The 23,658-nt window shown below is 42.0% G+C and overlaps 1 protein-coding gene across 2 annotated transcripts in view; it reads left to right on the forward strand.

The window, feature by feature from the left end:
• The window catches only part of ZCCHC2 (zinc finger CCHC-type containing 2), a 45,973-nt gene extending 23,576 nt beyond the window's left edge, over window positions 1-22,397 (forward strand). Inside the window, exons 7-14 of one of the 2 annotated variants that reach the window (XM_019542209.1) lie at window positions 1,012-1,095; window positions 5,394-5,451; window positions 7,975-8,113; window positions 10,337-10,398; window positions 11,884-11,978; window positions 16,655-16,786; window positions 18,360-19,859; window positions 20,872-22,397. In XM_019542209.1, coding sequence (XP_019397754.1) covers window positions 1,012-1,095; window positions 5,394-5,451; window positions 7,975-8,113; window positions 10,337-10,398; window positions 11,884-11,978; window positions 16,655-16,786; window positions 18,360-19,859; window positions 20,872-20,939 — 2,138 coding nt within the window. In that variant the 3' untranslated portion in view covers window positions 20,940-22,397. The remainder of the gene's footprint in view (window positions 1-1,011; window positions 1,096-5,393; window positions 5,452-7,974; window positions 8,114-10,336; window positions 10,399-11,883; window positions 11,979-16,654; window positions 16,787-18,359; window positions 19,860-20,871) is intronic. The other variant, XM_019542217.1, reaches the window with a different exon arrangement.
• The last annotated feature ends 1,261 nt before the right edge of the window (window positions 22,398-23,658 follow it).

A 23,658-nucleotide genomic window follows, 5' to 3' on the forward strand; every position in this document is an offset into this window, starting at 1 on the left:
AACAAAGTCCTTTTCAGGCAGAGAAGTGTTTTGTTTAAAACACAGAAAATTCCTACGCTTGAATATTGGGAAAGAAGTTCCTCTTATTCCCCCTTTCTACCCAAACCTTTCTCCTTCCACCCCAGCCCTCTTTTGCAGAAACAAAAAAAATGGGTGGTTTGGCAGTTTTAGTAGTTCTTGAAGGTGAGGGCTTGTAGTGGAACATCAGTAACACCTGTAGCTGTGTTTACCTGTACTTAAAATGATCTACCATTTCCATTGTGAAAAGACTATAAAGCCTTTCAGTCTGGCAAGTTTTCAAGGATAGCTTCACCAAAGTCAACTTGAGAATTTCCCCAGAGTTTTATCATGATTTTAAAATGACATGTCTGTGCACACCTTCCCTAACTATACGCCACATCTGGAGAGATTTGACAACTTGATATGCACCTTGTTCCATTTTTTTAATTACCTAACTACACAAATATTTGGTATGTGCAGTAGTTTATATATAAACTTATAGTATGGTTCTTGTTTTTTGATATCTGTAGAAAGCTGTACCTGCATTTGTAGAAATGTATTTGTAGAAGCTGTACCTGCTGTTTTAGGCTAATTTGATCAGATGTAACTTGAAATCTGTTTCGAAAAGGGAGTATTTTGCACACACAAGTGTGCATCAGCTTCTCTGTTTGAAATGTTATGTATCGCTACTTGAGCATCTAGATAAGTGGAGCAAAACTCTCGTAATTTTAACCTGTTTCATTTGGCATTAAAACAGCTGTTTTGCTTTCCTTACACTGCTATAAGAGCAGATTGATGCACACCATTGGCAGTTTTATTTCAGAATTTCTATTTTGTCTGTCTATGCCGTGTGGTAGTGCATTGAAGGGGCAAGCATGTAACCACAAGATAATAGCATTTGCTTGTTCTTCCCTTACAGTAGTTTCAGCTTTGCAGAACTGCCTTTTTTTTCCCCCTTAAGTTGGCTACTGCAATTTTTTAGAAAGTTATTACATAAGTCTCACTTTGCAGGTAATTTACAGCCTTCTTTGAAAACCACTAAGATGTCAGAACACTTCAAGGAGGACAGTTCAGAGGCTTCCAGTCAGGAGGAAGGTATTTGTGCAAAGGGGGTTCTTCTATGAGAAATTTTACTAGGCTTCATTTTGGAAATGGTGATGTAGTCAACTAACTCTCCAAATCTCTTTGCTCATTTGGAGCATAAAAACTTCCATATAAATAGGCTTGGCAGAATTCAATTTTTATTTTTAATAATTTCAACAGATAGTATTGATTACTTTTTAAGCATTTATTGTGGTGGTTGTTTCTTTTATAGATTTAAAATTTCAGGATTGCATGAAATTAGGAGTGTGGGAGGCACATACTTTATTAATGACAAACACCACTACTGTAGGACTGCTGCCAGCTGATCAGCAGAGCTATCCTCAGTCCCAGCTCTGCTTGCCTGTAGCTCCACTGTCCGCTTTGTCATTTCTTCTCCCTTTGTTCCCAGTCCCCTGGGACTTCCGTGAGTTGCAGTCTAAAACTACATTCAGCATGATTCTGTAGGGACTGCTCCCTTCTGTCATGTCACACTCCATCAGCCATCACTTTTCTTATATCCCTTTTTGATTATTAACAATGGAAGTATTTTTTGTTAGTCTGAGTGTGCAGTGAAATCAATGTTTGTCAATATTTATCAATAAGAATAGAATCCTGCCAAGCATATGTATAAACAGTGTTTTAGTAAATGTGTTACTGGATGCTTTTATTAATTTCATAGGGCTCTTGCATGTTTTTCTAGAGTGCCTGAAAATGAAGGGTTATAGCAAGGTTGAGAAACTAAGAATAATTGGTTTTATTATGGACACTATGGTTCTTGTGACTCCTTTGTGTCTCTTCTTGTTTTCTATGAACAAGTTACAAGCTGAGCTCAGTGCTGCAAGATGTGTTGCGCTCTGTTTGGTTATCACTTCTACGTGCAAAACTTCGCTATCTTATTTGAAAATTTTCATAGTGTAATACTCTTTCCTTGATCCTGAAGTTGCACTCTACACTTCAGACTACTAGAGTCAAAAGATACTTAGGACTATGATCAGCATCAGTAGGAACAATAACACTACTTTTTTTGACAGGGTATAAATGGGGATCTATTCAGTTTGCAGTTTCATGATTTTTGCAGAAACCGTCAAAAGGGCAGTTTCAGCGATTTGCCACAAAAACTTGTGTTCCCCACAGTTCTGCACAGAATTGCTGGGGGGAGGAAGAGGGAATCTTACTAAAAATAAAATGCTGGCTCCCCAGTGGGAGCTAACAGCTGCTGTGGTCTGGCCTTGCAGCCTGCCAGGAGGGGTGGAGGGGAACCTGCTGGCATGAAGGGAAGCAACCATGATATCAGCTGCCCCATACTCCCTCTGCTGTTGTTTGGCTGACAGGACAGTCTTTTATGCAGCCCTGCCCTTCTGTGTCAGTCGGAGGTGAGGGGTGGTTCTACATGAAGGGCAGCCCTCTATGCCAATCAGTGGTGCGAAGCGGAGCCACATGGAAGACGGCCCTCTGGGCCAATTAGCAGTAAGGGGCTGGGTTGCCAGGGAGGAGGTGCTCGCTGCAAAAAGACTATGAAAATGGTGCTAGGCAGCTTGTGATTTTTACTTTGCCCCTGCATGCTTTAGGTAGATCCCTAGATATAAATGTGTAATAATTGTGCAACTGAAGACCACTGCCTCAAGAAACTCATCATTTAAGTATAATAAAACCTGTGTAGTTTTTTCCACACCAGATGCTTCTAATTTTTGTTTATGTTGAATTAATTAGAGGTTGGAAGTGCATTATCAGTGCAAGAGGCTTCTTATTCAGCGGTTAAGAACTTGCGGTAGACTTACTTGGACTCCTTGAGAAGTCTAGCACTTTGAAACTTGTACAGTGTTTCTCTTTTTTAATTGATTTATTATTTTTCCCTGCTTTACTCCAATGGATCAAATAGAATAATAGGAAACTAGGTTTGGAATGAATCTCAGGGGATCAGCTAGTCCAGGGGTTCTCAACTTCTTTTTGTACCAGGATCTATTTGTAACCATTGGCCAGTCCTGACCCGCTGCCCCCAGGCCCTAGCCCCGCAGTATATGGGGCAGAGTGGTGTGTGTGGGGCATGAAGGGCCCTGGGCAGCCCCTTGCAGTCTGGAACTCTGCCAGGAATAGCTATGGTTTCCCATGTTTATCTCCTTCAAAGGAGAATCGGTTTTTGAAGTTTGTTTGAAACCTTTCCGTACATTTTGGCAATCCACTTTTGGGTCATGACCCCCAGGTTAAGAAATGCAGATGTAGAAAAGGATCTTGGAATCATCATTGATGCCAAAATGAACATGGGCCGGCAGTGTGGGGACATGGTCAGGAAGGCCAACCTCACCTTGTCATGCATCCACAGATGCATCTCAAGCAGGTCCAAGGAGGTGATCCTCCCCCTCTGTACGGCACTGGTCAGGCTGCAGCTGGAGTACTGCATCCAGTTCTGGGCACCGCACTTCAGAAGGGATGTGGACAACCTGGAGAGGGTCCAGAGGAGGGCCACTTGCATGATCAGGGGGCAGCAGGGCAGGCCCTATGTGGAGAGGCTATGGGACCTGAACCTGTTCAGCCTCCACAAGAGAAGGCTGAAGGGGGATCTAGTGGCTGTTTGCAAACTAGTCAGAGGGGACCATTAGGCATTGGGAGAGTCCCTGTTCCCCCGAGCACTACCAGGAGTGACTAGAAGTAATGATCACAAGCTGGCAGAGGTGTAGATTCAGACTAGACATCAGGAGGCGCTACTTCACTGTCAGGGTGGCTAGGATCTGGAACCAACTTCCAAGAGAAGTGGTGCTGGCGTCTTCCCTGGGGGTCTTTAAGAGGAGGCTAGATGAACACCTTGCTGGTGTTGTTTGACCCCAGTACTCTTTCCTGCCATGGCAGGGGGTCGGACTTGATGATCTGCTCAGGTCCCTTCTGACCCTACCAACTGTGAAACTATGATCTAGTCCAGCCCCCTGGTCAAAGCAGGACCATCCCCAACTATATCATCCCAGCCAAGGCTTTGTCTACCTGGGCCTTAAAAAAAAAAAAAAGAACAAAACTCCATGGATGGAGATTCTGCAACCTCTTGGGTAGCCTGTTCCAGTGCTTCACTACCCTCCTGATTAGACAATTTTGCCTAATATCTAACCTAAACTTCTTTTGCTGCAACTTAAGACCATTGCTGCTGCTTCTGTCACCTGCCACCACTGAGAACAATCTAGTTCCATTCTCTTTGGAGTCCCCCTTCTGCTCCATATTCTCCAATCTGTCCTGTACTATTTTAGTTCCCCTATGTCCTCTTCCCGCTCCCCAATTTTTTGTCTAAAGTAAATAATCCCAGCTCCTTCAGCTTCTCTTCAGGAGTCATGTGCCTCAGCCCCATTACCATCTTCATTGCCCTCCACTGGACTTTCTTCAATTTGTCTGCATCCTTTCTGTAAGGGGGGGCCGAAAATGAAGCACGATACTCCAGATGTGGACTCACCAGTGCAAAATAGAGGGGAAGAATCCCTTCTCTCTATCTGCTGGCAACACTCCTACTAATGCATCCCAGTATGCCATTAGCCTTCTTGACAACAAGGACGCACTATGGGGTCGTATTCAGCCTATTGTCCACTATAATCCCCAGGTCCATTTCTCCAGAGCTGCTGCTTAGCCAGTTGGTCCCCAGTCTGTACCAGTGCATGGGATTGATTTGTCTAAGTGCAGGACTTTGCATTTCTGCTTATTGAACCTTATGAGATTTATTTTGGTCCAGACCTCCGATTTGTTGAGTTCAGTCTCTGAATCCTAGTCCTGCTCTCCAGTGTATCTACTACTCTCCCTGGTCTGGTGTCATCAGAAACTTGCTGAGAGTGCACTCCATTCCACCTTCCAGATCATTGATGAAAATATTGAATAAAAACTGCCCCAGGGAAGACCCTGGGACACACTACTTGATGCTGGCTGCCAACTAAACATTGAGCCATTGGTTCGCCATGCTTTGAGCATGACGTGCCAGCCAATTTTCCCAAATACCACTGCTTGAGAAATGTATAGGTTGCTGTCTGTATTGTGTTTTTCCAAAACAATAAAACTGAGTGTTCCAATCCTATCACTTCATTGATGTCAGTTAATTGTGCAGCTATGCAGAGCCCAAATGGTCTGGTCACCTAGATGATCATAAGCGTCTACAGCACTGGCAAGGATCCATTTCAAGATTCGGGCCTGTGGCCTTCATTGTGCTATTTGTCATGCTTCAGTCATAACAAATAACTTAATGAACTGGTTTAAAATCTTTACTGGAGCAGACTGTAAACTATAATAAGTGCAACTGTTGCTATCAGAACTGTTTATTTGTGTGGTTTGTTTTTTTTTCTTTCCAGATGTCATGCAGCATGCAGCGGTTCATAAGAAACTTAATGGGAAAAGTCCTGTTGCCAGGTAGGTATTGAATCTTTGAAATGAATGCACAATGTTTGTTTTTAAAACCTAAATTACTTTTAACTGAGTAGGCATGTGGTGTTTTGAATTAAAGTTTTTTAATTTTCATAAATATTAAAAATATATGTGTAAGAGGAAGTGAGATCTGGTTGAAGTCTTTTCTGGAAAATACTTAATGTTGCAGAACATTCACTTGCTTAACATGTAGGCTGGATAACCTCTACCTTTCTTTCCCAAAGATCCATGTTTTTGGGCAAGCGTTGGCAACCTTTTAGAGTGGTGGGCTGAGTCCTTGTGGCGTGGCTGCCACCACCAGCCACACACTTCTTCAGTTGCAGGGCAGAGGGGTAAAGATAGGGAGAGAGGAAGAGAGCTTCCTCTGATATAAAGCATCTCCCAGGGGAGAAGTGCTGCTTACCAAAGCGCCCTCTGCTGTAGGGAGAGCAGTAAGGTCTGCAGAGGGAGTTGGTGGCTTAGCACAAGGGAGAGGACACAAACTGGGCTGAGCTGTGCTGCTCTTCCCCTGTGCTGTGGGTTGGACCCCATCACTTCCAGGGACAAATCCAGCCTCCAGGCTATAAGTTACTGTTCTTGGGTATTTAAGTCTTGAGTGAGCTTCTCAGAAGCTGGCTGATTGCAGCGATCTCTGGGATTATCTCAAAAACTAGCAGCTCCCTGGAGATTCACAGAATGTTATAAGTGGTTGGGCAGGGGAGAGGTGTCTTTTTGGCAGCCCCAGTTTTCAGACCAGGACTTGAGGCTGCTCCCTGCTAAGTCCTGGACCTGGGGTTTCCATCTGCCTTGCAACATACAGCTTTGTGTTCCTGCCTGGTATGAGTCCACTGGCTGTCCCTGGCTGTGTGCTCCAAGAGTTGCATGATTGGGCATACAGTTCCTCAAATCCTAATCCCCAAAAATTGTACATCTGGCATGATGATCCAAATCATGCAGTCGTACTAATGTCTGCCAGCAGCCTCAGACTCCACATCAGGCTTTATGCCTATTGGTATAATGGATCAGGATTGAAGCCTTGCTTTATGTAACCCTGGCCCCCATTTCTGTAACTGGAAAAGTGTTCCTTTCTTTATCCCACTTGCTGGGATAGTAAAGTGTGATAGCATTCACCACATGGCACAGTCCATCTCTCAGAACTGTCAGCATTTTTTAATAGACTGGAAGTGGTACCTCTACAAGCTGCCAGACAGGAGAAATATTCTGGTCTCCCATCCAGAATCTAGTCTTTGTAAAAGGAGCAGAGGGACAGCATTGGAGACCTTTTGTCCTGCTTAGTTGCTGCAGGGACAGAAGTGTCCTGCTGAGAAGTCGTTTTTGTCTGCAAGTTGGACACAATTTCTGTTCCTATCTCCCTTTGGGTTTGTTAGTAATAGTCTCATCTAAGAGTGAGAAAGCTGTTAAGTGTTTGTCCAAACAAAGCTGTACTTCCTGGATTCTGGACAGTCTTTTCTGGTGTAACAGTGATACATTTTAGGGAAACCTATACAGCATCCCTGCATATTCTCTCTCCACACAGCTTGCTCACTGGGATAAGACTGGGTACGTGATATTCCCTGCTGCTTCTACAAAAAAGGATGATCCCGTAAAAAGGAACTACTACTTAAAATGCATTTAAAAGCAAATTGTCATTGCAAAATACTGTTGCAAGAATTTGAGACCATTTACTGTTACTTTTCTCTCTGTTTCCAGTCAACAATTGGGCACATCTGTAGGTGACAGTTGAAGGATGGGTTATAGGTCTATATGCCCTATTGACTCCATAAGAAATCTTGTTAGAGCAGTGCATGCTGGCCATTATGTTCATGCATAGTATCAGATTGTCTGTTGCCATGTGTAGTTTCAGTGGAAGGCATTATGAGACTTGAAGTAACTGCCAAATGCTTAATTCAGATTTTCAGTGTTCTTAAAAGCAATTAGCATAGTGAACAACCAGAAAGGTGATTGGAAGTGCTTCCATGTGACTGCATTGAAGTAGAGTGTAAGTGTGGTGTTTGGGGTTTCCTGTCCAGCGTGCCCAAATGTTTTGTGAATTCCTGAAATAATGCATATGTAGTCACAGTAAATATGTCCTTAAAGATGGGGGAGAGTGGATGTGAAAAAAATGGATTGGAACAATTAAAAAGTAGAGAATTTTTTCCAGATTTAAAGTGCATGAGGTTTCATGATTATAAACACTACCATTAGCTATTAGGATATGCGTATTGAAACCAGCTACCTTCTACAACCTTAAGTTGTGTCAAGCTATATAACAAGTAGCTATATTCAAGGAACACTTAGTTGTCTTCATGGAACTAACTTATCTGTGTTGCACAAGACCATAACTTTTTGCTCATTGACATTTGGTGTTGAAACTAATTGAGAGATTTTTTCCCCCCCTTTTTTTCCTAAAAGCACGGTAGTAATTCCTTTACTTCCCAGAATTCAACTAAAATTGTATGTGCTTTGCTTTTAAGAAACTTTTGGAACTTCATCTTGTGTAATATAAAAGTTTTTTTTATTTAATTTTAGCACAACTAGCAGTACAAAATGCTCTTCTTTGGATGGCCTTAGCATACAGCACTCTGAACAGAATGGGGTAATAGACTGGGGAAGAAAAAGCTACAGCTTCCAACAGCACGCAGAGCACTGTACAAACTTACTTGACCAGGTGTGTAGCTCCTTCTGGGTTTACATTTTTTTTAATTCAATGTTTCATGAAGAAATTATCCAGAGAACACATTTTAATTTCACATTTGTGCTAATGTGTACATTTGAATTCAGAACATTTAAAAAAGTTCAAGTGACCAGTGGTTTGAGTACTTGAGAAACCAGGCTGTGGGGGTTGAGCACTCCTGGTATAAACTGATGCTTCTAAAGTAGTATCAGATGCATCCGTTATACCATGCCTGAATTCAGGGGCAAATCCCAAAGTGGGTGCAGTGGCACAACTGCACCCTCCCATTTCCACAGTGTAGCTCTGGGACATTGATTCCTTGCAGCCCTTGACCCCTGGGTTTACTGGAGTCTGGACCTCACTGCCTGAGCAGCAGCTGGGAGCTTATTTAAGTCCCTGAAGCAGGTAAGAGTTCCTGTCCCCCGTGTCTCCTCCCCCTCACTTTGTGCTCAGTGGTACTTCATGTGGCACTTCCTCGCTTCCTGTCAGTGCTCAGTTGTACTCCCCTTACTCGCCCCTCACCCGAGCTGGGTGGGTTACCCTTCTCTGTCTGGTTCTCCTGGGAGTAGGCTGAGGGGAAAAAGAATCCACCTGCTGCTGCTATCCCTGACTGAGTCTGGGTCTCCATATGAGTGGCCAGGGCAGCAGTGGTGATGGTGGGCAGCAATCCATTATCTATGCCCAGTGGAAAGTATGAGGGGGAATGGGAGGAGAAGTTCTGCAGAGGACAGAGAAGGCAGTGGGTGCTGAGTAAGGAGTGGGGAGCCGGTGTTGGACTAGTTACCTGCTTCAGAGACTTCAGGTCCCTGGCTGCTGCTTCTGCAGCGTGGTCTGTGTGTCTTGGTGTAGGGAGTGAGGAAGGGAAGGCTAGGGGCCAGCTGGGGGGTGCAGCCACCCTTGCAGTGACAGTCCCAGCTCTTTAGCCCCTCTCCTCTTTCAGCCTGTCTGAATGGTATTATCAACTTAAATGCTATAATCTTGGATGATACAGTTGCCATGAAACATGTATTTGTGACTGGGAGCTATTTTCACATTTCATAGTAGCTGAAACATTGTGCTTGTAAGGATTTCAAAAGTGACAGAAATGAAAGTAATGACACTTATATCATACACTTGAGTCGCTGTATAGGGTGGTGCTACATCACATTTTCATCGCATAAGCAGAATTGGGTATTTAATGGCTGAATTGGCCACTGCAAGCCAAATGTACAGAGTAATCCAGGCCATAGGCAGATGTGACACCTGTGCTGCTACAGAAATAGAGTGGACAGATGTGCATGCCCCATCGTAAGGTTAACTTTTGGCTCCCATGTAGTCACTACTTGCTTCATTGCTCTGGCTGCAGCTCTACCCAGGGGTCTCTGGGTTCCTCCTTCCTGCCCCTACCCTGGGAGGTGGGGATGGGTGGTGTGGTACAACCCATAGGTGATGGAGTGGCTCATAGCGTAGGGTATTCACATGGCATGGTGCAGCAGGCACATGATTGGGGGAGCTGGAAGTGGGGACCTAGGGGCCCGAATGGTATGTGAGACAGGGTTGGCACAGGTGGTGTGAAGCCCAGGAGTCCCGTGGCTCATGCTGGTGTAGCTCACATGTACAGTCCTTGCTGCTGCAGCTCTCAAGGTAGGAGACCACCAAACACTTCAAAGACTGGATAGCCGTAACGGATGTACCTGTATCCAAGTTTCTGCTGTTCAGTCTAGAAGTAATAGAGGCTGAGGTATACAAGCTTTAGGTGGTGAAACTTGAATGTTATAGCAGAATGGGGAAAATACTACCTGCTATTTGGGGACAATAGAAACGTACTTTTTATGTTGAGAAGAATATTTATGTATCTTGTTTCCAGCAATCATGTAAACCATTTGGTTCATTCCTCCAAATATAGGTTAAATCCTGGGCTTTTTAACCACTAACTAGTAGCACTCAGTCAAGGCAATGCGTAAGCATAATTTGAGGCATAAATTGTTTTCTTATGTTCAGTCTAAAATGCGTTCTAAATAGTTTGTGAACAGACTTTTTTTTTTTACCTGTGTTGTAATTTACTTAGCTGCCTTAATTATGGGCTTTTAATGATGGGAAAAGTATCAAGGTTTCTATTTCTAAAGAAGTCTTAAATTTTGTAGAAACCCTCCGTTTTTGTCCAGTCTTAGGTTTAAACAGTTCTTGAATGATTTTTATGATGGGAATTTCTTAATGTCATTTTGGTCTTTGCTCTAGCATACAGGAGAGAAGCGGAGTTTAGCTGCAATAAACAAGAAGGGAAAGCCGCAGCTTGAAAAGTAGGTGTTTAAGCTTACCACTAACTTAATTTAATAACTGGTGAAAAAAAGTATATAAATATAATGCATAACCTCAGAAAAAGTGTTTAATCTAGGTGTGATGAAGCTTCTTTATTTTAATAAATGAGATTGGTTAGGGTTTGCACTTAATTTTCAACAAATTCTTGAAGGCTTGATACTCTTTGTCAGCCAACAGTTTTGTGTTTCCATTTCATAGCTTGAGTCTCTTGTAAGTCTTAAATTGTGGACCTGTCAGTTTACATGTGTCTTATCTATTGATCGGATTATGCATATACTTTCAGCTTTTTGCTTCAGCTTCACATTGGTTTAAAAAAATTGGCATGTAAGCCACATTTTGAAAAGGGAGAATATTGTAAAGTATTAGTATAGCTAATGTAGAGGCAAACAGATACCCAGCACACAATTGCAAATTTGCGAAATGTATGAGGGGCAGAGGAAAGATAAAGAGGGATGTTGAAGTGGTATAGAATTGCCTTTTTCTGGCCAATTTTTGCTTCCATGAAAGGCTAAAGTAAAACAATCCAATGTTTTCTTACAATCAAGTGATGCTAGCTGACTGAAATCTCTGACAGTTTGCTTTGCAGTAGAATGTATTAAATCAAATCAGCCCTGAAATTTGGATCAATTTCAGATCTTCTTGCACATGCAGTAGCCCATGAGAGTGGCAGACAGGTTTTTTTTTCCCCCTTGTATATTTCATTTTAGATGCAAATAATACATCTGCCCTTTTTTGCTGTTCAGTGCCATAATGCCTGTAAATCCAATATTGGAGTTTATCTCAACTATTCCTTATTCCCTGAAGAATGTTAACACTAATTCCTGCCTTTTGTCTTGTCTTTAGTATATTTACCTGAATCCAAGATAATTTCACATGTTTAAGATGATTCCCCTAACAGTCAGACTCCATACATGGACAATTTATGAGTTTATAATTTTCTACATATACAATCTAATTATTTCAGGGTCATCTTAAATTTGTCCCCTAATGCTGCTTTCCTTGCTGCAGTGGTAGAGAAGCAAGCAGCCTGACTCCTTCCCTATAACCCCCTGCCACTTGTGCCTGTGCCCCCTAGCATCTGCTCCCAAGCATGACACCCTTGCTGCCAACCTTCAATTCTGGCCCCAGTTGCAGTCTAGGGCACAAAGTGTATAGTGGCTCTAGCCCCTGCCCAGCTAGGTAACAGGGGTTGCGGTTGGTGGTGCAGTTGGTGTTGCAGCTGCTGCCTGGCTGGGATGATACAGGCCAGAGCTGTGACTGAGGGTGGGCAGGAGGAAGGGGGAAGAAATCTTGTCTTGGATTTAAGTAACTATGATACCTTAACTAGATACTTTAATGCCATTTGCAGTGTTGACCCCTGATACTGGAATACATTCATTTCTAGAGGATTTTTGGAGGTTTCCAATGGAATTTCCATTGTTTTGCTTAAACCCCTTGAAAAATGTCTTGCTGTTTAATCTACACAGAGAGAAAATAAAGAAAACTGACAACAGATTGAGCAATAGAATAAATGGAGTAAGAATTGCAGCCACACAGCACATCCGTTCAGGGGCAGTGAAAGGTAAGAAATTCCTGTAAGGGAAAAGCTCCTTACCAGTTATACTAGTTTTTGACAATATTACAGAAGAATATAAGCTTTAACCAGTAGAGTTTTGCATGTGTACTACATGCATTACTGCTGTCCAGGGTTCAAGTCTTCTGATGGAAGAATTGTAATGGTTAGGCACAAAAATATTAAAATAAAAAAGCATCTGCAATATGTGCCACTACTGTTGCAGATGAGTCCTTAGGCCCCTACATGTATTATGTAATTTGGGGATTCCCAACCCTTTTATGCTGTGGACTGGTAAACTGTGGACCAGAAGTGACCAGCATACTGTGGACCAGCAGCCAACCCTTTTTTATACTGAATATAAGTATAAAGTGATTTGTTTCTCCTCATTTCCCCTCCCCACAACCCAAGAAAAATGGAAGATGAGATGGTGGCAAGACACCAGTTACTCAGCGAATATTCACTTCTGTTCTCAGTGTGATTCAAATGCTTAAAAACAGAACCTCAAGTGTGAAAGCCTATAATGATACCTGATCATATGGAATTGCAGTCTTCAGTATTTCATTCAAAGTTTTCTTTTACTTTTGTAGCATAGCTAGTGGCCTTTCTTAGTCAAGTCACTGTCTGTGTGTTTTTTCAGCTAGAAAATAAATCTTTGAATTGCCATATTTTGAGGACTACTTCTGTATTCATTACCTAGCTCTCTAGAAAGCTTCTGGTGTAACAATTTAGCTGTTACTTATCCATCACACAAGGAGTTCTCAGCATAACTGGAGATTTTGCCATCATTTTAGTACTGCCACTTCAATTATACATATTATCTAATGAATAAAACTTGTGGGAAAGCTGCCTTTACAGTGGAGATGGCTGATAAATATTTATCCTGTGGGACCTGGCTTTTTAGACTATCAACTCCTAGTGGGGTTATAGGAATGCTTTGAGTATTTAGCATCTTAATGTCATGTGGCTGTTTTGGAATGTGATTTTTTTTTTTTTTTGCAGATGGTAAAGGCTATTTCCTTCTGAGCCTGTGCCTAATAACATATTCAGAATATTATGTATACCATATCTCAGTAAATATTGTTAGTCAGATGATCCTCTGATTCATGAGAGTAGATAAAATCAGATGTGATAGATGAATGCTGTTTTTGCTGCAAAAGCTGTTCCACCTGCAAAACGTTACAGCATTCCTGAGCTTGTGAAAGAATTTTGCTACTTTACCTTTCTAGTACACAACATCTGGGTTGCCTCTCAAGCAGTCAGAAACTGAAGTCAATGGGAGTTGCACAGAGGATAAATTAGGACAGAAATTAATCAGAAGACTGTAATGAAATTCTTGGCGGGGGAGTGCCTTTTAAGCTTTACTGTGAAATCTGTTATCTCTCTGAAGAACTGAATAATACTCTGAACCCCACCCCCAGTACAGTAGCCTATTTCTGTATGTTCTTTGTTCCTCTTCAAATGAATTTTTATGTTTTTCCTGTTGCATTAAGAGTTAATGTTTTACAATTTCCTTTACAGTTTGAGATTATATTAGAAATTATTGCAACCTTCAGGGCCCTGGTAAGGATGCCCTTCATCACAGTAGAGCAGGGCAGGCAAAATACTAAGGCCGAATCTGGCCTACCAGGCAATTTCATCCTGTCAGCACCCATCAACTAATTGTAGCCTGCGCATCGTAACGTGCTGACATGTAACATGCTGGCATGCATCAACCGATGCATCTCATATAAAACTAAGGAAGCAATACTCCAGCTGTACTCAGCACTGGTGAGACTGCAGTTGGAGTACTGCATCCAGTTCTGGGTACCACACTTCAATAAGGATGTGGAAAAACTTGAGCAACCTATATGATCAAGGACTTGCAAGCCAAGCCATATGATGAAAGGCTGAGGGACCTGGGCCTCTTTAGCCTAAAGAAGAGAAGGTTGAGAGGGGACTTGATTGTGGCTTACCGCTATGTCAGAGGAGTGCATCAGGAGCTTGGTGAACAACTGTTCACTTGGGCACCCCTGGGGAAGACCAGGACCAATGGATACAAACTCCTGGAAGGCCACTTCAAGCTTAATACCAGGCAAAACTCCTTCCCAGTCAGGGTGTCCAGACTGTGGAAAAAACTCCAGTGGTGGTACAGTCACTTACCCTGGAGGCTTTCAAGAGGAGACTGGACAGTCACCTCACTAGGGTCACTTGACCCCAGTTGTCTTCCTGCCTAGAGCCAGGGGGCTGGACCCAATGATGTGCAAGGTCCCTTCTGTCCCATCAATCTATGAATCTTGCTTCCACCTTCATGGGTGGAAGGTTCCGTCCCAGCCAGCACACAGCTTCTGGGTGGGGCTGCTGCTGTCACAGCTGCAGCTGCTGGGGGACCTTTGCTTCCCCAATGTCCTGCTCGCTTCAGGCACCAGATAGGGAAGCGGCAGGAGTGGGGGTTACTACAGATGTGCAGGACCATGGGGCTGGCAGCTACAAGAGTGTGGAGCTTGAGGTGGGGGATGTAGGGACCCTCTCCCACACTTTCCCCCCATGGAGCACAGGCCCCAGTGGCAGCAGCAGGTGACAGGCGTTTGGAGTGTTTGTGGCCTGTGCAGGTGCTGTCACCTGGCAGCACACAGCATCACCTAGTGCTTCACATGATGGTGAGGAGTGCATCCAGGCCGGCTCGCTTCCATCACGTGGTGCCCCGCACCATGGGTGAAACCCCTGCAGTGGAGCTGGCTGCCTTTCCCACCCCCTGCCATGCAAGTACTGCAGCTTGGCTGGAAAGCCAGGAGCAGGGCTCCCACCACTTCGAGTAGAATTCCAGGACCTGTACAGCAGAGAGCAACAAAGGCAGCTGGCTTTATCACACAGGTCTTCCCCCAGTGGTGCACTAGTGCTCCGAGCTGCATGCAAGCCATGCAGAGCCCCACGCAATTAGATGGGCTGGCCTGGATGCCGCCTTGCCACCACGTGCAGTGCTGGTGGGAACTGTGTGCCATAGGGGAGGAGTGGGGGCAGGGGTCACCCACACCCTGCTCTCAGAACCACCCCACATATATACCCACTCCCCAGCATACCCTGTTGCCTCCCCACACACAGCCACACACACCAAGAGTAAGACTTTATTTTTGAGTTATAAAATCATCTCTATATACAGTATGCAAACACGAATCATAACGAAAATATTTTTGTAATAAAATTAAAATGTTATAGTAGGTGTTTGACTTTTAGCGTATGATTTGGGTTTTTTTCTGGTTCCAGATGGCAACCCTTCCCTCCCAAAAGGAGCACTTCTGGTGGGGGGCAAGGAGGAGGAACTTCTGGTGGCGAAGGTCAGAGGTTAGGGGGTGGGACATCTGTGAAGGAGTGGGGCTACCCTTGCGGCCCTCAACAACTCACCAAAACCCTAAGTGGTCCTCCAGCCGAAATAATTGCCCACCCCTGCAGTACAGTCAAGTAGTTCACATATGCTAACTGGTGGTTTGCTTTAAAAACTGGTATGGTCAGAGCTCTTTTGCCCCATCCCTCCTTTCAGAACTGCTTGTCTTCTCTTCTTTCCACTCCAGATCACTGGTTAGTAGGATCATAGTACTGAAGGTAACAGTTCAGCCATTCATTAAGAAAAAATTAGTAGTTTAATCCTCTTTTATGGCATTTTAACAATCTGGAAAACTTGAATCTCTTAAAGCTTACTGTCGCCCACCTGCAACCCTTTTTCTTTCCTTAGCTGTTTCTCAAGCCTTTCTCTTCCTTCCTATCCATTCCTTTTTGTTATCTGGCTGTTCCCTGAGCTGGCAATATATTAGGACCTGGATTATTCATGTCTGGGTAGTTTAGAACCTGTTTAATTCTCAGCAAGTTACTGAATTAAAGATGAGCCACTCAGCTGTTTGCTGCAGCTTTCACTTCAAAGGATGCAACTATTTTGATCTGTTGGAGTTCCTCAATAGTCCCACACAGCTGATTAGAGAAGCTGTGCCTTTTGCAATAAAAGCTGCAGAAATCAGCTGGTACACTTTAGTGATCTGTAGCTGTTGGCAGAGGTGTATATACCTCCAGGAAGTTTGAAAAGCCTCATCTTGTAGCTACTGATAATTAGTGTTGTAATCTTGTACACGTATAGCTAATGCCAGGTACTTCAGGGTTGTATTTTCTATTGTTAGAGCAGCAAACACTGTTTGTTTGTTTTTTAATCAAATGTTATGCTAATTCTTAAGCATGCAGATAGAATTTCAGACTATTTTTACATATCCCAAATTTGGTTAAGTTGAATAGTAACTGGATTCTTCTACATTGCCTGTTCCTGTTACTCGCACATTGGTTTGATAAGGGCAAAAACTATAGATGAGAGACACAAACTCCACTCTATCGAAGCATCCTTTTAAGAGAGAACACAAAGCAGTTGCATGGAATAGGTAGTTAGTTGCCTTGCCTTGCAGAGTTCAGTTTCCTCAGGGTGGTAATCAGGCACTCCAACTTATAAATTTTCCATATAGAATCTAATTACTGGGGAGTCCTCTTAAATTGGAAGCTGTTGTGGACTGGGGTAAATACAGTATATTAAGATCTAAGAATAAATCTGTTCTCCAAGTCTGTGAATGAAACACAGACTAACACTTAAATCTGAATTAGCAGGCCATGAGTAATCCCAGGCACTATATGCATTGTGATGCAAAATAAAGAGATTCCCCTTTCATTTTTAGATCTGAATTTGGATATTGGTTCTGGACATGACACATGTGGAGAAACTTCTTCAGAAGGTTACAGTTCTCCTTCTAGCCCACGGCATGATGGGAGGGAAGAAAGCTTTGAAAGTGAAGAAGAAAAAGACAGAGGTTGGATTTGTGCAGTGTTATGCATGTTGATACTCATTTCCTATCTCAGTAGGACCTCACCTATTTAGCTTGACCACTTTAAACGCAAACCAGTGTTCCAGAAACATCTTTATTCTTGTAAACACTATTTTATATTAATTTGTTGCTTTTAGTCATTCTATTTAGTCAGTCACCCTCTTGCCAGCTGGTTGGTATTTAGATTTTTATTGCTGTTTTAAAATCTTGTTTAACTTCTGATTTGGGATATATCCTGTTTTCTACCTTACTAAGAAACGTATAAACTTCAGTAAGGTTTTGTCTTAATTCTTTCTGAACTCAACTACATAATCAACATTTTTAATTTAAGAAAATTTTTGATGACATGGGATCTTCTGGATATAACTCTTGACATGCAGATGTTGCCTGGAAAAACATCCCCAATTATTGTATGCCCTTCCATTTTTAGTTTGTTGCACAGGCTTCCTCTATGTATACATATTTGGAGTACCTCCAGTATTGATAGCAGACTACCTAGACAATTGTTCTGCAGTATTGATACATGAAAACAAAAGATGATGCTCATCTTTGTCTTATGGTCCTTATTATAATATAACCAAGGAAACTAATAACATTTCCACGTATGCAGTAACCTGAGAGTGGGGGAAGATACGGTCCATAGATTCTGTAGCAATCTTGCATTTTTTTTTGATAAAGACCAAGGCTTTTGGAAAGCAGAGTAGTTTTTTCTCTTTACAAAAAAAACTGTGTAATGTTTTCATTGAAAACAAATACATGAAAGGTTTTATATAAGGGCCCTGGCAGATGTCACGGTTATCTTGTGATTTATTATACTACATGTTCAGCCAATTTATCACATGATAAAACAGCAAACAAGCCACAAAGATATTCCACACTGAATGTGGAACGTCTTTGTGGCTGGTTTGTTTAGTGCTTTAATTTTTAATGTGGCATGCAGCCGACCAGTGTGCCACACAGCATGCCTTGAAATGTCCCCAAGTCCATTACTGCCATGCATTTCTAGTCCTAAATCACAGCATTATCTATTTGTGTGTTCTAGATTTTGAGATCTGCTTGAGTTTTAGAGTGCAGTAGATCAAAATGTTTTGACTGTCCTGAAAGGAAAAAGGAGCCAAAAAGTTCTATGCCTGAAATCTCAATTCCTTGCCTTGTATCATGTCAGCCTACTCACGTTCTGGAGCAATGACTGTCTTGCACTTTCTGAGGTAGATGGCCACAGCTTCTAGTTTTTGTGACTTCCACTCATGTAGAATGCCAAATGCAAATAATCTCATGGGTTTGGTGTAAGCAAGCAATAGGGAGCAAGGCAATAAAACCTTCAGTCTTTTTATAGAGGGAATCAAACCTATTTGAAATGGCAAGGTAGATGAACTACCTCCTAATACAGTCCTTAAAAAAAAAAAAAAAAAGAAACGAGTGGATTTTATGATATAAATGAAAGTTAAGTTAATGTGAATAAATATTGGTACTGAGAGGAGACACAAAAGATGTTTTCAGAAATATACACTTAATGATTCTTCCCCTTCCCCCCCCCCACCACGCTGTATCTTCACAGACACGGACAGCAATTCTGAAGATTCTGGGAAACGAAATGCAACCAGGTTTACAGGTTATGGTACTGTCGATCCATCTAATATCAACAAATCGGCTTCTCAGATTTCTTCACCAAGTAATGAAAATGGAAGCACTTCAGAGGTTCCTTTGAATTCTAAGTTTCAGCATATTTCCTTTATGTCTGCCTTACACTGTGTGATGCACAATGGTGCCCAGAAGCCTGAAACAGTAGTCCCACCACCCATATCTGCTGACAGTAAAACAATGGAGATGCTTGTTACCACTCCTGTTGCTACATCACCACTAAGAGAATCTGCAAATCCAACTCCAAGCGGATTGGGGTCAGTGACTTCTGGTGAATCTGAGAAACGCCTTGATCTGTTGGCTTCCCCTCTACCAGTCCCACCTACTTTTCTTCCCCAACCTGCTAGCCCAGCTTTGCACTTGGCAATACAGAGACTGAAAATTCCCTCTCCACAGGGATCATCAGAAAGTTGCACAGTTAATGGACCACAACAGCCAACAGGAAACATAAGCATTGGATCACCAAATACTGCCTTTATCCCAGTCCACAACCCAGGTAGTTTTCCAGGATCCCCAGTTCCTACTACAGATACTGTCACAAAACCTGCATCCCAGGTGATTGGACTGAATCAAATGGTGCCTCATATTGAGGGAAACACAGGAGCAATCCCTCAGCCTACCAGTCTTAAGGTAGTTCTTCCAGCAGCTGGTCTTTCAACAGCCCCACCGCCACCTCCACCAGCTTCATATACTTTGCCAGGCAGTCCTCATGCTACCAGTGTGTTGCCCAACCAGAATACAAATGTGCTAAATACTGTAGCAACTTCATCACCTCCTCAATCAGCTGGTCTAGGTGTTGGTCAGATCCAGTCCTCAGTTCCTCCTGCAATACCTACCCATACACCAGGCCCTGCCCCTAGCCCAAGCCCTGCTTTAACACACAGCACTGCACAGAGTGACAGCACATCCTATATAAATGCTGTTGGAAACACTAACACTAATGGAACTATATTGCCGCCCCAGCAGTTGGGGTCAGGGACCTGTGGGTCTTGTGGACGTAGATGTAGCTGTGGGACCAATGGAAGCCTTCAGATCAGTAATTATTATTATCATAACCCACTTCATGGACAAGTCTACAGAGTTCCACCTTTCTTCCCTCTGCCATCTCTTTGCAATGGCAGCTACCTCAACCAAGCACATCAAAGCAATGGAACACAACTTCCTTTTTTCCTGCCTCAGACTCCATATGCAAACGGGCTTATGCATGACCCAGTAATGGGGAGCCAAGCCAACTATGGTATGCAGCAGATGGCAGGATTTGGGAGGTTCTATTCGGTATATCCAGCACCTAACGTAGTTGCCAACACAAATGGATCAGGGCCCAAGAAGAATGGGAACGTTTCATGTTACAATTGTGGTATAAGTGGACATTATGCGCAGGACTGTAAGCAGTCATCCATGGAGGCCAATCAACAAGGTAATCATGATAACTCCCAACGGACTTGCTTTTGAGTTTCAGTTTCTCTTTATCTGACTCACCATGCTGTTTCCGTTCTTTCAGAAATGTGCGTGTATGTATGCGTGTGTGTGTCTGCAAATGTGCGTAAGTGATCTGCTATAAAACTTCAGATTAGTTTATGTCCATTAATTCTGTAGAACACTGCGTGGGAATAGGTTCACAAGCGTTATATTTAAAGGAGATACGATATAGGGCTAGGAAGTTAAATTGTACCAAATCTAAATTTTCCACGGGGCTTTTGGCATAATGTTGAGACTTGCACATTAAAGTTGGTTCTTTCACTCATTCCCCATCAAAGGTGTGGTATATAATTCAGCATTGAAAAGGACTAGAAATTATCAAGTGCTACGTGTGATACAAACCATATATTTTTAAGATACATGTGGATTCAGAAAATGAAATGGCTGCGCTCATTTCTAGTTTTTTCTAAAGCTTGCTTTTGCACAAGTCATCTTCCCGCACCCCCTCTGTACCACATAATTAGTTAGACTTTTGAGACAGTTTCAGCAACGAGAACCACATAGATACCAAGAGATGAAGGGAAGTATCTTTTGGTTTCACGATTTCCGTCTTATTTTTCCTTCAAAAGAGTGGAGGCAAATGCAGAGTGTTTGTTTGTTTGTTTGTTTAGACTATTGGATACTTTGTTCTCTTTCTGATCCATGTTGTGTGGTCCACTGTGACCTAATCATTTTGCCAGACTTGAACAGGAGAGACTAATTGTGGAGGTTTGGGGGTTTGTGCTTTTTGTTTATTTGTTTTCTGTGGTGATGTCTTAAATGTATAGGGATGGATTTATTTTAAAAAGTGACATTTTAGCAAAGACATGGAATTTTGCGGAGCTGCTTCAAATAGGACTGGAGAATAAGATGGTGCCTTTTGAAGAGCATGTCCATTTTGATACCTTGTGGTGGTGGTGTAATCCATTTGATTGCAAACAGTGACTCAGTAGTTCTCTTTCCTGTTTTAGGCACTTACAGACTGAGATACGCACCTCCCCCTCCCCCTTCCAATGATACGTTGGATTCTGCAGACTGAAACAAGTAAACATTGCCTACTTAAACTGAAGCTGGGAAATTGGGGGGGCAGGGGGGAGGGTTCTTTGACTTTGTTTGGGACGTTCCCAGTTTTATATTCTTTCTGGAATTTTTCATTGCTTTTGCACCTCCGTTCCAATACAAAAGAAGAAAGCTGAGTCCCTGGGCTTCTGGTTCTACAAGTCTTGCCTAATGCATGTAATTCAAACTAACAGCCAAACAATCAAAAAGAGCATTTGAACCATACTTTTGCACTGAAGACTTGAGACATGTGCAATGTTTACTGCATTAAAAAAAAAAAAAAAAAAAAATGTCCTCTGACCTCTGACATCACTGATGGAGCAGCCATATGGTGAAAGAAGAAACTTGGTCATATTTTCCCACAATCTCTTCCCCCCTCCTCATTCTCCTTATGCTGCTGGTTTTCTTTTCTCACCCTCACTTTGTCCACATGGTTTCATTGCACTGAACAAGTATTTGGCCGTTTATACAGACCTTGTCCATATTCTAAATCATTACACTCCTAAACTGAGGGAAAACTGTTTACTCATTGTACTAGGGGAGACTAACGAAACACAGAATAGTGTATATGTACTACATTATGGATAATACATATACACAGCTCTTATGAGTCTCAAATCAACAAAATTACTTGGTATGGGAAGGAGTTGAAACTGTGTGGACTTGAAAAGATTTATGAAAATGAACACATTTAAAAAAGATTTTACATCCATTGTAGCTTTTTAGCCTCTCTTTTCAGAGACAGTAAAAAAACAAACCTGGTATGAATGTTGTAATCAGCGTGTTTGCATTTGTAATGAAAGTTGACAGCAAAGTCGTTCCCTTTTTTTAAGCTATTCGACTCCCGTGTCAACACAGAATGAACGTTATTTGATTGAAGATTTTTTTTTCCCTGAACTGTTACAGTGTTGCATTGTATTGAGAATGTAAATGGTTTATTTCAAGCTGAACAAAAATTAAGATTTTCTACAAAATAGTCAGGTATTGATATAATTAGAACCTGTCTACCAAATAGCAAAGTCACTATTTTATAACAGTTTACCACTATGCGTGATTATGGTATAATGTGAAAGACTGAAATGAGTGCTAAGATGGTATTAATCATGTCACTAAGTTTAATGCTGCTGTATTTTTTTTATTTTATTTTTTAAAGCCAATATATGTACTAAATTGCTTCCAGGTAATATTTGATTTCCTAAAGTGCACTGAGGTTATCTGGAAGATGAGTGTATTTTTGACTGCTGCATTCAACACCGATGAACAACTACCACTGTATTATCCATAGGATTCTGGCATTCCTCGCAGTTCATGACAGAAGCAAAAGGAGGGTATTTTTGTTGTTGTTTAAGACTAGTATGCAGTAGAGGGACATAAGTAAAATTCAGTCTTTGATTCAGCTGGCTAATAATAAATTGCTAAACAAAAAAAACTTGAAGGGGAAAAAAAAAGCTTGATTACTACATTTGTTCATAGGTAGCATTTATATTTATAGCATCAGTGTACATTTTGAAACTTTTCTTTGGGGGAGGGAGGTAGATGAAAGCTTTAATTTAAAAGGAGAAAGTTTAAGTAGTAAATGGATATTATTTTGATTAAATATTTTATTTGATCTCGGTATTTTTGGACCACGATAAATGAATTAACTGCATTTGAGTTTGAGTGAGGGTGTTAAAGCACCAATGGACTCGCATTGTGAATTACCTGCCAGTTGTACTTTACGGAACTTATTTTATGATTTAAAATACTGTACTGTAAATAGGAGGTATGTTACCTTCTCTTTATTTGTATGTTTACCATATACTTTGATATTTGAAATGTACTGGAAAGGTCACTTATATTTCTAGAAGAGATTGGATTTTATGCAACCTTTTTTCCTTGAATTAACAGCAATAAAAAAAGAAAAAAGCATCTGTCTGCAAGTACGATACTTAATCCTTTATAACAATCACTCATTATGGTGTGTGATAGCAGCTTCCAGCTGAATAAGTACCTTGTGTCTCACTTGCACAGCAGTCCAGGTATAGAGTGTTAGGATATAATTTTTGTTCTTTCCTTAAGACAAGATGCTGAGTTTTGGACTAAGTAATAATGATGAGAGTTTTTTGAAAGTTCTTGAAGATAAATAGGGAAAGAATAACCTAGTGAGGTGGTTCTCAACCTTTTTAGGCTCAAAACACCCCTCCATCACTTTTATGCATTGAACAGCACCCAATTACAAAAATGGATTTATTTATTACGGGGTTTATCTCCTTGCAGAGGAGGCAGAGCATGGGTGCAGGGGAGCAGCTAGGCTGGAAGAGCCTGAGCCTGCCATTATCAGCTTTCCTGCTCACACCTTGCTCACCTAGCCCAAGCATCAACATCTGCACCTAGCTATAAATACCTGGGAAAGAGGGGAGAGTGGTCACAGGCTAGACGCAAATATCTAGGTTTTCAGATGAGTGGCAGCTTTCAAAGAGAAAACAGGAGGAAGCAGGCCCGCCTTCAGTATTTCACTTCCCTGCCCTGTCTCCTGCCCCCCCCCCCTTTTATATCCCAAATATTTCATTTTCAGGGTTTAACACCAGCTTACCCATACTCAGCAGTATCACAGCTCTTTGAGTAATGCAATCTTGCCAGCAACAGATTAGCTGGGAAAGCTTTGCCTTTGGGGTAGCTCCAAGCTTCTACATGAAATCTAACCCTTCTTCCTGGGAAAC

Source organism: Crocodylus porosus, unplaced genomic scaffold, assembly GCF_001723895.1.
Source record: "Crocodylus porosus isolate Cpor-Errol unplaced genomic scaffold, CroPor_comp1, whole genome shotgun sequence".
NCBI classification, from domain to species: Eukaryota; Metazoa; Chordata; order Crocodylia; family Crocodylidae; genus Crocodylus; species Crocodylus porosus.